Raw genomic sequence first — 12152 nt, 5'->3', positions numbered from 1 at the left:
CATAATATTGTGTTTCATCGGAAATCATGAAAAAACATCATAGTATAGCATGTCGTCCGAAATCATGAAAAACCATCGTAGTATAGTGTTTCATCCGAAATCATGAAAAAACGTCATAGTATAGCATGCCGTCCGAAATCATAAAAAAAAATCACAGTATAGCATGTCGTTGGAAATCATGAAAAAATGTCTTTGTATAGTATATTTTATACTATGCAATTTACACAGTATTATTATTTTTCATTATTTAGACAGTTTTTTGTCCATAATATACCTTGTCTTTCTTTATAACAATTTTTCTCACACATGTATAGCAATTCTTTTATTTTTTTCAATTTCCTTTTTCATGACACCCTATACTAGTCTGTGCTGCCAAGGATCAGCACACCTTTGGCCCCGCCCCTTCCTTCTGCCAGGCACACAGTGCATCCAACCCTGCTTAAATGCTTTTCATGACATACTATATTATGATTTCTTTCAACTTTTTTTTGTTACATACTATACTACGACTTTTTTTAAGACATACACAATGAGGACTTTTTTTTTTACGACATCATAAACTGACTTTTTATTTTTTTTAAAATACAGATAAAGACACTTTTTTAAAAATCTTTACTTAACAAAGTTTCATTAAACGCTGCTTGTTGTTGTCATCATCTGAACTTCCTCCCCTGAAGTGCAGACTGATCAGACCTCTGTTTGCTCCAGTGAATTTCTCAGTTGATGTGTTTGCGACTAACTCAGAAAATAATTTTACCATGTGTGTGTGACTCACCGATGTGCATGGGCAAATTCAAATTACTCATGATTTCCTCAGATAACACTAATCCTGTCTGGAGATGGCTTAAAGTTTTTCTCTTCTTTGCAGGCAGTAGAGTCACAGATGTGTGTGTTTAGACGGATGCTGAAACATGAAGCAAGAAGTTTGACATCTTCAACTGATGTTTATAGAAGATAATATCTTTATTCATATATTCTCTTTACAATACTGGAAAACAAAAGGAAAAGGCGGCATCGTAATAAAATCTCTCACAGAGAAACACCAGGGTCAAACATGGGGCGGCCCACATTGATTCAAAAAAATAAACTTTATGAATAACAAGAAAAGTAACGTACATTCAAGTGAAGTCATATTCTGCACAAACAACAATCTACAGCACAGATACACACTGTATGTACAACACAACACCTGCACACTATAGATGTTCTCTCTCAAACACGTCACAGTTGAACCACCAGAGACAGACGGACGTTACACATTAACCCATGACGTACCACGACACTGTGAGGAGGAGTCAGTGACACGCTGTCACATTTCACAATATGAGTTCAAAATCTGAGTAAAGCAGAGACGACACCGGCCTAAAGTTTAGAAAATGATTAATTTGAGAACAGCAGGAATTCAGTGACTCAAATGTAAATGTTGGTAAGTTCGACATATTTGAGCATTTATTATAACAGCATGGTTGATTTAGCTTTTTTTTTATGATACAACACTTTCACTGGTCTTCAGAAATAGTCACTTCTTGCTTATTTAGTTTTCAGTGCAATGCTCGGACTGAAACAGGAAATGCAGCAGGAATACATGGAGCGTCATGGAAAACTGCAAAACGTCAGTGCTCATTAAATATTATTAATCCATTATGTGAAATTTAAAAGACTCAAATGCTTGACAACTTTTTGACCATTTGAAAGATGCTGTCTCAGTGTCTGTGGCTCAGACCGTCTGCTTTCTCTGGCTAAACAACTTAATTTTTATCCTTTACGTATGGTAAAATGTATTGCTCTTAAATCTTGAGGATACACTTGAACTTTAAAAACAGTTTATTTACAGAACACTCCAACATGTTGGGAGATTACTTACTTGCCTTGGAGCTCTGCTGTATGTTTAGCTTAGCCTAGCACAAAAAGCAGAGGCAGGAGAAAACGGCTAGCCTATTCCTGTGAAATACACCAACGACCCAACACTTTGTATGATATCTAGTAAAGTAGTGCCCAACAAATTAGCGCCACTATCAGTTATTTTAGGTCAAGGAGAAAAATCCTTAACTTAAGTAAAGTTGCCCACGTTAGATCAGAGAGAAAAATGATGATTGGGAGACCTCATGTCACGTACTTAACGTTAAGTTACGCAGGTTAGTTTTAGGAGGGTAGAGTTACGTAAGTTAGTTTTAGAAAAATAAAGGTTATGCTTCGGAAAGGAAACATGGTTGGGTGTCATCGTAAAGCAAAGTGACGTAGGCTAGGTTTAGTAGATAAAATTACTGATGTCTGGCATAGAAATATTAAGTTACGAATGTTTGAATGAAGAAAGTAAAATAACTCAGGTCAGGTTTAGGAAAAGTAACACGGTTGGACATCATCACGTTCCATACGTCACGTAAAGAGACTTAGTTCAGGTAACATGAACACGTACCTTAAAATAACTCAAAGTTCACTTGGTTTCAGACGGGACATGAACACTCATCTCCTGGGAAAAGTCCTGTGCTTGTTTGACCCATCCACCCCCAAACCTGTGTCCTTATGAAGACTTTCACTCTTCTTTCTTCTTTACTCATGTCAGTGCGTTCATCAGCTGATCACAGCCGTCAGAGTTTCATGGGTAATAAACGTATTCGTGGTGCATTACTTTCTGTTGGTAACGATGCATGAATAAACATGTTACATGTTGCATGTGTTGAGACTTAAAGTGAGATGTTGTGTATTTTACAAGAAGCTAACTCAGACGTCCGGTCCTCAGTGAGAAGCCTGATAGATTTACTTACTAAAGTACAACATAGACGAGCTGGCTGTTTTTGTTGAAGTGTTCCTTCAGTGACAGCTCAGGATTCTCTGACTGGACGGATTGATGATTCTGAAGATCTCAGATCTCTCATTTCAGACCAGAGATATTTTTCTGTATCAGACAAAACACGAGTCAGAATCAACGTCTGAAATCTGTTACACTCCCTGATGCTGCACGTACGAGCGTCTCTCGATGCGTCCTGAATTCTGTTTCCAAACCTCTCGTCTCTTTCCATCGTCCTGTTTTAGAGACAGAGCCACAGCCCAGCAGCAGCTCAGCACGACTGCAGTAAAAACAGCAGAGACTAAATCTGCATTAATATCTGCAGAGTGTGTGTGTGTGTGTGTGTGTGTGTGTGTGTGTGCGTGTGTGCTTTGATTCAGCCTGTTACGGTGCCAGATGGGAGCGATCTGACCGTCAGGACGTTAACAACAAACGACAGGCTGATACTGACGAACCTGTCTGAATCACCTGGATTCCTTTCCCCAGTCTGCCCAGCGCCCTCGTGTCCTGTTTATCTCGCCGGCCCCCAGGACCCCAGGAGCCATGTAAAAACCCAGTTGCTTTGATTTTACATGCATCATCTGCAGCCCGACACGTTTACACAAAGGCGGCGGCGGTAAACAGCGCATTCAGCCAGCGTTTGCCAAAAAACACAAAGTGTCCACACAGCTGAAAATCTGATCTGTCTTTCAGATCTGATCTGAGAGGCTGTTTATCTGCGCTGGAATTCACAAAGCAGCCAACAGACGCTTGTTTGAGTCGTATCATCGCTCACTGACACTCGTTGTTTTTGTGACGGATGATATGAAACAATCTGATCTGAGCTTCGAGTATGAAGACAGACTGAAGAGGAAACTGCTGAGAGGACAAACTCAAACAGTCTTTATCACACTTACTGTGTCAACTCCTACATAATGCATGTGGCTCTGTGGTTCTGTCAGAGGAGACCTGTTAAACTTTTCCTTATTTCCTGTCATGAATGTGACGTTAAAATGTGAAATGTTTTTATTACACGCAGTCCAAGTTTTAAATAATGAGGTGAACGTATGTGACACTGAACTCTGTGAGTAAAAACCTTCAGACAGTTCTGAATATGAGACGAGCTGACGTCAGCCGGTGACAGATTTCTTTCTATGGTCATCTGTTTACCTTACATACACTACTACATGTAGCTACATGCTAACGTCAGGGAAACTTTTGGTTGCTGATGTTAATATATCCCTGATTTGGCATCACATTCCTGCTGGAACATGTCCTGTTGTGAAGATTTTGGTTTAGAAGCTTTTATTGGTGACACCTGGACTGACGTGCTGACGTATTGCGGTAAGCGAGTTGTGTCATTTCCGGTGTTTCTGTGACAGNGGCATCACATTCCTGCTGGAACATGTCCTGTTGTGAAGATTTTGGTTTAGAAGCTTTTATTGGTGACTTTTTTTTTTTTTTCAGGGTACAAAGTGAAACTATACTCCCTGCTACATGTAGCTACATGCTAACAACAACGAAACATGCAAACTCAGGTGCTATTGTTGATTTTTGATCATATTGCTGCTGGAACATGGCGAGTTGTGTGTAGAAACTTTTGCTGCTGATTTCTCACAGTAAAAAGTGCCACAATACTTTGTTAGAGTCGTTCCCTGCTGCAGTGACAGAGCAGAGACGCCGAGCTATGGACAACCTGGAAACGCTAACCAATCAAAGCAGACTGGGCTTTTTCAGGAGGGCGGGGCTTCAAGAGACAGACGGTGAATACAGGTCGAGGAAAATAAAAACCAAAAATAAAATGATCAACCTGAATTGAGAAGAATATGCTCCTGTTCACCAAACTGTCCTCATTCCCAGGATGTCAGGTACCAGCCTGTTTATTCTGAACTCATCAAATATCACCACTGGCGCCAGACACAGACGCCAAATGACACCTTTTGTGGTGGTATGATACGCCACCGAACAGTGTCAGTTTGAAATGCTGCTGGAGCTGAGGAGAGGAGGTGGATGGGTCCAACAAACCCTGGACTTTCACTCCAGCTGCTCTCCTTAGACAGGAGAGGTTTTTTCTAAACCTAACCACGTGCATTAGTTCCAGGTGTTATGGTGACTTTAAGGAGCAGAGCTGAACATTTCCTGTGGAAACAGAAGTTTATTTTGAAAAGACACAATGCATATAACAGGTGTAAATTAACACAGCGTCTCTGAACATCAACAGCTGACGCAGGACGATACGTCGCACGTCACATGTAGACGATAAAGTCCTCTGATCAAACGGTGATATTTGATGAGTTGGGATGAGAACGTGTTGAAACAAGTGAATCTGAGGTCGGCTTTTACTTTCACTGTGACTGACGAGCGTCACTAACAGTCCTGCAGAGTCTACCTTTAATTAAAAACATGAAACACTTGTTAGCTCCAGTTTTATCATTATTCATTTTTGCTTTAAACTCTCTATGAAAGAAATATTGATGAAATGATGATGATGTGTAATTGTGGCTCTGAACTGTGAGTCGACTTTAGAAACTGCAGCTAACACAGACTCTAAAACTCAGTTTAACACGTTCACTTTTTAATATGTTGCATAAAAAACAAACTCTGGACCAAAACAAGTTTTTCTTTCATCTGAATATTTACACCATTTAAAATGGCTGCATGGACACTTTTTCTTCCCTTTATGATCGGGGCAGAGCACGAACACTGAAACACTGAGACCTCGTTCACACTAATTACAGTCCAACAGATTTAAACAGAATTTACAGCAGTGAAACTACAAACACTCAAACACATCGACTTCACCACGAACATCGACCGTGTCACCGCCATGTGCGGCTTTCATCTTTTTATTCTGATGAGGATCCAGCCTCCGCCTTTCTCACAGAGAGCAACAAGAAACAACAGCAACAAGAAGCAGATTAAAGAGTCAGTGAAATGTTTATCCTGCGTGAAATGTGCTCAGTGTCACTTTAATACCTTCAGGTGTGAAACAGTGGGCCGACACCAGCTGCTGGTCAGATAAATGAACACACACATGCAGCAGAGTGTCGGCATGATGAACGCCTCTGACATGACGCATCATCACAGCTTGTTATCAGCGTTTCATCATAAATGAACACTGTTGTCTGAATGTCACGCTGGCCGCTGTCATGGCAACCGTGTGTTCCACCTGCCCGACACATCACACGCTGCACGGTGAACATGCCACTGTCAGTGTTTGGTGGAGCTGGACGAGATTAGGTGCAGCAGCACAGGGCCGACTCGTCTTCTGAAAAAGTCTCGCCATATTGTGACTCTGAATCAGCCCACAGTCAAGTCAGTAATACTATTTCACAACCCTAACAAGTTAACGAGCACTCTCGGCAGTGCGTCTCAGACAAAGGCGTGAACTCCTGCTGAACTTAAAGCATGGAGGTAAGGGAACGGAGCCGAATTACCCCCGCCTCGTCTAGCACAGCACGACTACACTACTTTGAAAAGTCAAACAAATGAAGCGTTGTTTCACGCGGCGCTTTCATCTGTGGAGAAAAGAGTCAGATCTCTGAGAGAGCGCCCGCTGAGCTGCTGTTCATTAGTTTCAAAGAGTCAGGCTGAGACGTGTACGCGTACACAGAGCTGCCGTCAAACATGGTGAAGTGTACTCGTACTGTTTCATAACCACCAGCCCTAAAACATCACCTCCTCACAGCTCCCGTAGTCGCTCTCCACCATACTCAGCCCGTCGTAGCTCCGCTGGTTCTGTCCCGCCGGTCTCGTCTGAGGCTGGGCGGGGTTTGGTGGCGGCGGTGGTGGCGGCGGGCTGGCTTGCTCTGCGTACGATGGCATGGCGACACTCAGACGCATGCTTAGTCTCTTGTATCCTGCAGAGACGTTGTCCAGGCTGCGGGTGTGCTGCGTGGGGTAGTAGCTGATGGCGGTGTACTCGTTGGGGCACTGGGAGCTGGGCAGAGGAAGTCCGTCAGGACCCAGGAAGTCGTCCAGGTTCTGGTTGCTGTAGCAGGGCGGGAGGGGAGCGCGGCGGTCGCAGCGATCCAGCGGGAACGGGAAGCCGCCGAATCGAGAGTTCCTCCGTGAGTCCATGGTGGAGGTGGAGTAGGCGTCCTCTACGATGTCAAACTGGGGGAACTCCTGGACGGCAGGGCGGCCGTAGTAATCAGGGTCTGCGGGATAGACTGAGGACAGAGCACATGTGGTCAGAGTCAACTCTACATCCACTGTTCATCAAACGCTGCGACAGAACAGATCATTGGATATAATATGAGTTAATTAACCAATTAGTGTATTGATAAAAGTCAGTTATTAATCAAACATGTAAATATGTGTCAGCTCCAGATTCTCAAATGTTTCTCTCTGATTTCTGTGACTGTAAACTGACAGTTTGAGTTTCAGACAAAACAAAGACGTTAAAATCATTACTGGGAACCTGTGACGGACATTTCTCAGTTTCATGGAGAGTTCACAGACCGACTAATTGTTTCGTCTCAACAATACGAAGTCATTACTTTACACATCAGGATCGGTCACATCAGTGCAAAGACGCCAATGGGCAGACATGTACAACTGCAGAAACGTTCACTGTCTAGTCTAATCAGATCTTCAGTACTGGTTAATGTTACATTTCAGACTATAATTGGTCATCAGTAGCTGCAGACTATTATTCACCTCATAAATTATGGCACGCTGCTTTACCCCTCATAACAAAGCCACCTTTAACAATAAAAAGTATTAATATCTGTGATTCTGGCGCTGTGTCACACAGCCACTGGCGCCAAAGGGTGGTATCTCCCACCCTTTGGCGCCAGTAGCTCGCTCCTACCCTACCCAGGTGGTGCACAGTGCAGAGCAGCCAAAGCTAACGTTAGCTAACCAGTGTAGACCAGAGGGCGGGCAGTGAGCTTTCAGCAGGTAAACGCAGCGGGTCGTCTGTCTGTCTGTCTGTCAGCAAAGAACAGGCAAAATATTTACATCATGACACATTAATATGTCACCAACACATGGCGCTAAAGCTCACTGAGTCAAAGTCACACTGACCTTTGAACTCTGACCACCAAAATCTAATCAGTTTATTTTAAGCCCAAGTGGACGTTTGTCCCAAGGGATCAAACCCCTGATCTTCTGATTAGATCTTTCTGATTAGTCAACGACCCAGCTCTACACTTGCAGTCACACCTTGACCTTTGACCACCAAATTCTAATCAGTCCATCCTCCAGTCCAAATCAATATTTGTGCCAAATTTGGGGAAATGATCTGAAGGTGTTCTAAAGATATCACATTCACGAGAATGGGACACACGTGTGTATATGTGTATGGACACCTGGGAACACGACGCCTCTGGACGAAGCCATCGTCAGCACGGAGGCATCAAAATGCAGAAAACTCAACCTGTTCAAAAACTTAAATGATTGACAAAAGTTTCAGAGTCAGTATCTAAACGTGACACAACGTGAGGTTGTATTCATTGTCTTTGGACGAAGAAAACAGACTCAGTGAGCAGAGACCTGAACTGTAGTCCCCGCTCAGCACCTCTTGTACATCACCTAACGTTTCTTAAAAGTTAATTAGCTGGTCACCAGTTAATGAGTGTCGGCTTATTAAAAGCAAAATGAACTGTGACTGTCGTCTCTGAGCGGCAGCAGCTCAGTCCATAGAGACCTGGGTTGGGAACCTGAGGGTCACCAGCTCAAGTTCCCGTACGTACCAAGTATGGAGCATGGACTGGCAGCTGGAGAGGTGCCAGTTTGCCTCCTGGGCACTGACAAGGCCCCCTGAGCAAGGCACCAAACCCCCAACTGCTCAGGGTGCCTGTCCAAGGCATAGATTTTGATGCTCTGATTGGCTGCATGTCTGTCCAGGGCGTTTAGTCTACAACACGTCTTTATTAAAACAGGAAATGAGCTGAGAGGTTTGTGACTAACTGAAGTCTGTGATTGTGGTGATGTGAGACTAAACAACACATTTTGTGTATGTGCGTAAAAAGTGACAGTGCTGTTTGTCGTGTTTGTTCGTCCACACCATCAGAGAGATGTTTTAAAGCTCTCAGACTGAGCACAGCTCTGATCAGCACTTCCTGTCCCTGACAGACTGATAACCAGCGGGACAGTCGGTGCTGTGCGGGCGTGCAGGATGGATTTGAGCTTTAAGAAACGCTTTGAGTATTTGCATGTGAAATCCTTCAGCGTGGATGTGAAGTGGTGTGGGTTTCATTAGTCGTCCTAAAGTCACCACATCTCCTTTAATATCTGCGACTGATCTGACTTCTAATGACCACAGACTTGGAATAATCCTCTCGTCTGGATCAACAGAATTACAATCAACTAACATTAAGACAATCCAAGGGCGGCCTTGATGATAAGCTCTTCTTCATCCCTCTGTGTGCTCCCAACATTTTATCTCTTCAATATTTCCCTCAGACTAATCTCAGACTAAAGTCCCAGACCTTCAAACACTCATCACGTCCTCGTCCGTGTGCTGATAACAAGTCAGAGCAGCAGACTGTTTAAATCTGCTGCTGCAGGTTGGACAGCATTGTTTAGCGCCGCAGAGCTGTAAACACGCTGTCGTCACTCAACCCTGCTGAAACACACCTGCCTGTGTGTCTCTGCATTAAATCAGCTCTTCTTAAACTGGACCTTGTGTACGTACATCACACACAGAAACCTCGCACACTGAGTCAGCTGTGTTGTATTGTTCTATTCGTAGCAAATATTTTCACAGTGAGACGAAATGAAAAGACACATTTGTCCCCTGCTTCTCTGCACTGGAGTCCCCTCCCTGTCTGTCTATGTGTCGTCCACATCCTCCTCTTCCTCATCATCATCCACCTGAACATTACTGACCTGCTGACAGTAGCTGTCCGAGTTATGAAATGATACTGTGTGACCTGTTCCTCTCTGTGGATGCAGACGTGTCCTGCCACCACCTTCTCTTCACTGATTCTTGGTCAAACAGCTCTCTAGATGAACACTAGAATTATCACCTCGCATTCATGAGAATCTGACGTAGATTCGGATATATATATGTACGTATGCACAGCTCGTAAACATAATGGCTGTCACCGGCGCAGAGGCATAAAAACACAAAAAACTGAACCTGCTCTGAAAACTTAAAAGAGTCAGTGTGACACCCTGTGAGGTCGTAATGATTTCCTTACGTGCGACACCTTCAGATGAAAAGACGGACTCGCTGTGCAAAGACCTGAACAGCTCCTGATGAGAAACTATAATTTTTTCATATTTTTATATTTATTGTCTATATTTGTTTTGTTTACATGGGCTACACTGGGACCTGAGAATCGGAATTTCGTTCCACTGCATGTAAATATGATGTGAATGACAATAAAAGATCCTTGAATCCTTGAACTATGTCATACGCATGAAACAATGAATGAAGTCCTTAGAAATGACATTATTCAAGGTAAATTTGTTTCTGTACGTGTGCAGTTTGAAATAATGTAGAAATGCACCTGGTTGATCTCATGTGATGTCTGAGGTGTCCACCATGGGACACAATGTCAACATTATGATGTTCGGACTTTAACAGGAAGCAGCTGTTATTAAGTGAGCGTCTGTGAACAGTAACTGATCGGTGTGTCCTGCTGAGCTGCAGCTCGACTCTCACCGCCTGACTGACAGGAAACACCTCGCAGCGCTGAGCACTCAGCACCAAAGATGGGAGGAAAAATCTGAAAACTAAAATGAGGATTACCACTTCAAATTCTCACCCTTCATCCCCCAAAATCTCACATTAACAAGGCAGACGCATTAAACAGTTTGTTCAGACAAAACCACATTCCAAAAGAAAACCTCCTGCTGTCACTGGAAACACTGAGAATATTGAGCAGACGCCCGACTGCTGCTTGACTGTGACACTGAGAGGAAAGAGTTAGAGGGAGAGATACTCAGAGGGAGGGAGAGGAGACGAGGCTGATGGAGGAGAAGAGGAGGAAAATCAAGAGAGGAGATGAAATGAAGGGGTGAGGAAGATTTGTCAGAGAGAGAATCAGAGAGGCGGGTCAGCAGAGAGACGAGAGGTGAACAGAGATGAGAAGACAAAGATGGAGACAGTTATTTACACAATGACGAAGATGTTTCGAGGCTGAAGAGATGAGAAACTGCAGTTACTTTAAATCTCCCTCTGCAGACGTAACATCCAAGCGACTCAGCGTTTTCACACTTTGCACAGTTCAATAAACAGTTCAGAACCAGAGCTGCAGAGAGGAACAGAGGCCTCGCTCGGATCAGTGACGCAGCCTGAAACATGGCCGACAGACGACAGAAGCAGCTCCGCTTCTTGATGCATATTAATAATGTTCATATTAGAGGTGGGAATCATGGTTCAATGTTATCACGACACAGTGATAGGCTGAGAACCGCGATAAATTATATTGCTATTCATGACCAAACGTCCACTTGGACTCAAGAATGAACTGATTAGAATTGGTGGTCAAAGGTCAAGGACGCTGTGACCTTGCATCCATCTCATTCTCGTGAACCCAATATCTCAAGAACAGCTTGTGGGATTTTTTTAAGGGACACACAAACGTCCACTTGGACCCAAGAATGAACTGATAGGAATCCAGTGAATGAAGGTCAAAGGTCAAGGTCACCATGATCTTGCATTCATCTCGTTCTTGTGAACATGATATCCAGTGAATTTCTGTAACATTGGCACAAATGTCCACCTGGACTCAACGATGAACTGATTAGATTCTTGGTCAAAGTCAAAGGTCACTGTGACCTTGCATCTATCTTATTCTTGTTAACGTGCTACCTCAAGAACGCCTTGGAGGATTTTCTTCCAGTGTGGCCCCAATGTTCACTTTCAGTCACAGATGAACTGATTAAAATTTGGTGTTCAGAGATTTACTGTGGTTAGAGGTTACTGTGACCTTGCGTCTGTCTCTTCCTTGTGAACACAATATCATAAGAATACCTCAAGGGAATTTCTTCAAATTTGACACAAACGTCCACTTGGACTTGAGGAAGAACTAATTAGAACTTGGTGGTCAAAGGTCAAAGTGACCTCAAAAATCATGTTTTTGGCCATAACTCAAGAATCCATATAGTAATTCTGACCAAACTTTACACAAACGTCTTGTAGGATTTAACGATGAAGTGCCTGCCATCAGCTGTGTGTAGTTTTGTCTCCACACACACAACGCTGGATCAGGATGAAGACATGAGCTCTGTCTGCAGCTCTCTGGATTTTATCCCTCATGTACCCTCACTACCGTAAGAAACCTCGGAGTAATATTTGATCAAGATTTGTCTTTTAATTCTCATTTAAAACAAACCTCACGGACTGCATTTTTTCATCTGCGTAATATTGCGAAAATTAGGCCTATCCTGACCCGAAAAGATGCAGAAAAATTGGTCCACGCTTTTG

General features: G+C 43.3%; 1 protein-coding gene across 2 annotated transcripts in view; it reads right to left on the bottom strand.

Moving 5' to 3' along the window:
* Window positions 1-949: 949 nt before the first annotated feature.
* fat2 (FAT atypical cadherin 2) overlaps window positions 950-12152 on the bottom strand; it is a 120112-nt gene continuing 108909 nt past the window's right edge. Inside the window, exons 29-30 of one of the 2 annotated variants that reach the window (XR_007569804.1) lie at window positions 4218-6939; window positions 950-4085 (exon numbers count right to left, since the gene is read on the bottom strand). Coding sequence is in view for 1 of the 2 variants with exons in the window: in XM_050042525.1 (XP_049898482.1) it covers window positions 6434-6939 (506 nt within the window). In the remaining variant the exon portion in view is untranslated. Of the gene's footprint in view, window positions 4086-4156; window positions 6940-12152 lie in introns of those variants that run through there. The other variant, XM_050042525.1, reaches the window with a different exon arrangement.

This window comes from Epinephelus moara, chromosome 4 (genome assembly GCF_006386435.1).
Source record: "Epinephelus moara isolate mb chromosome 4, YSFRI_EMoa_1.0, whole genome shotgun sequence".
Lineage (NCBI taxonomy): Eukaryota > Metazoa > Chordata > Actinopteri > Perciformes > Serranidae > Epinephelus > Epinephelus moara.
This window is presented reverse-complemented; position numbering and strand designations above follow the sequence as displayed.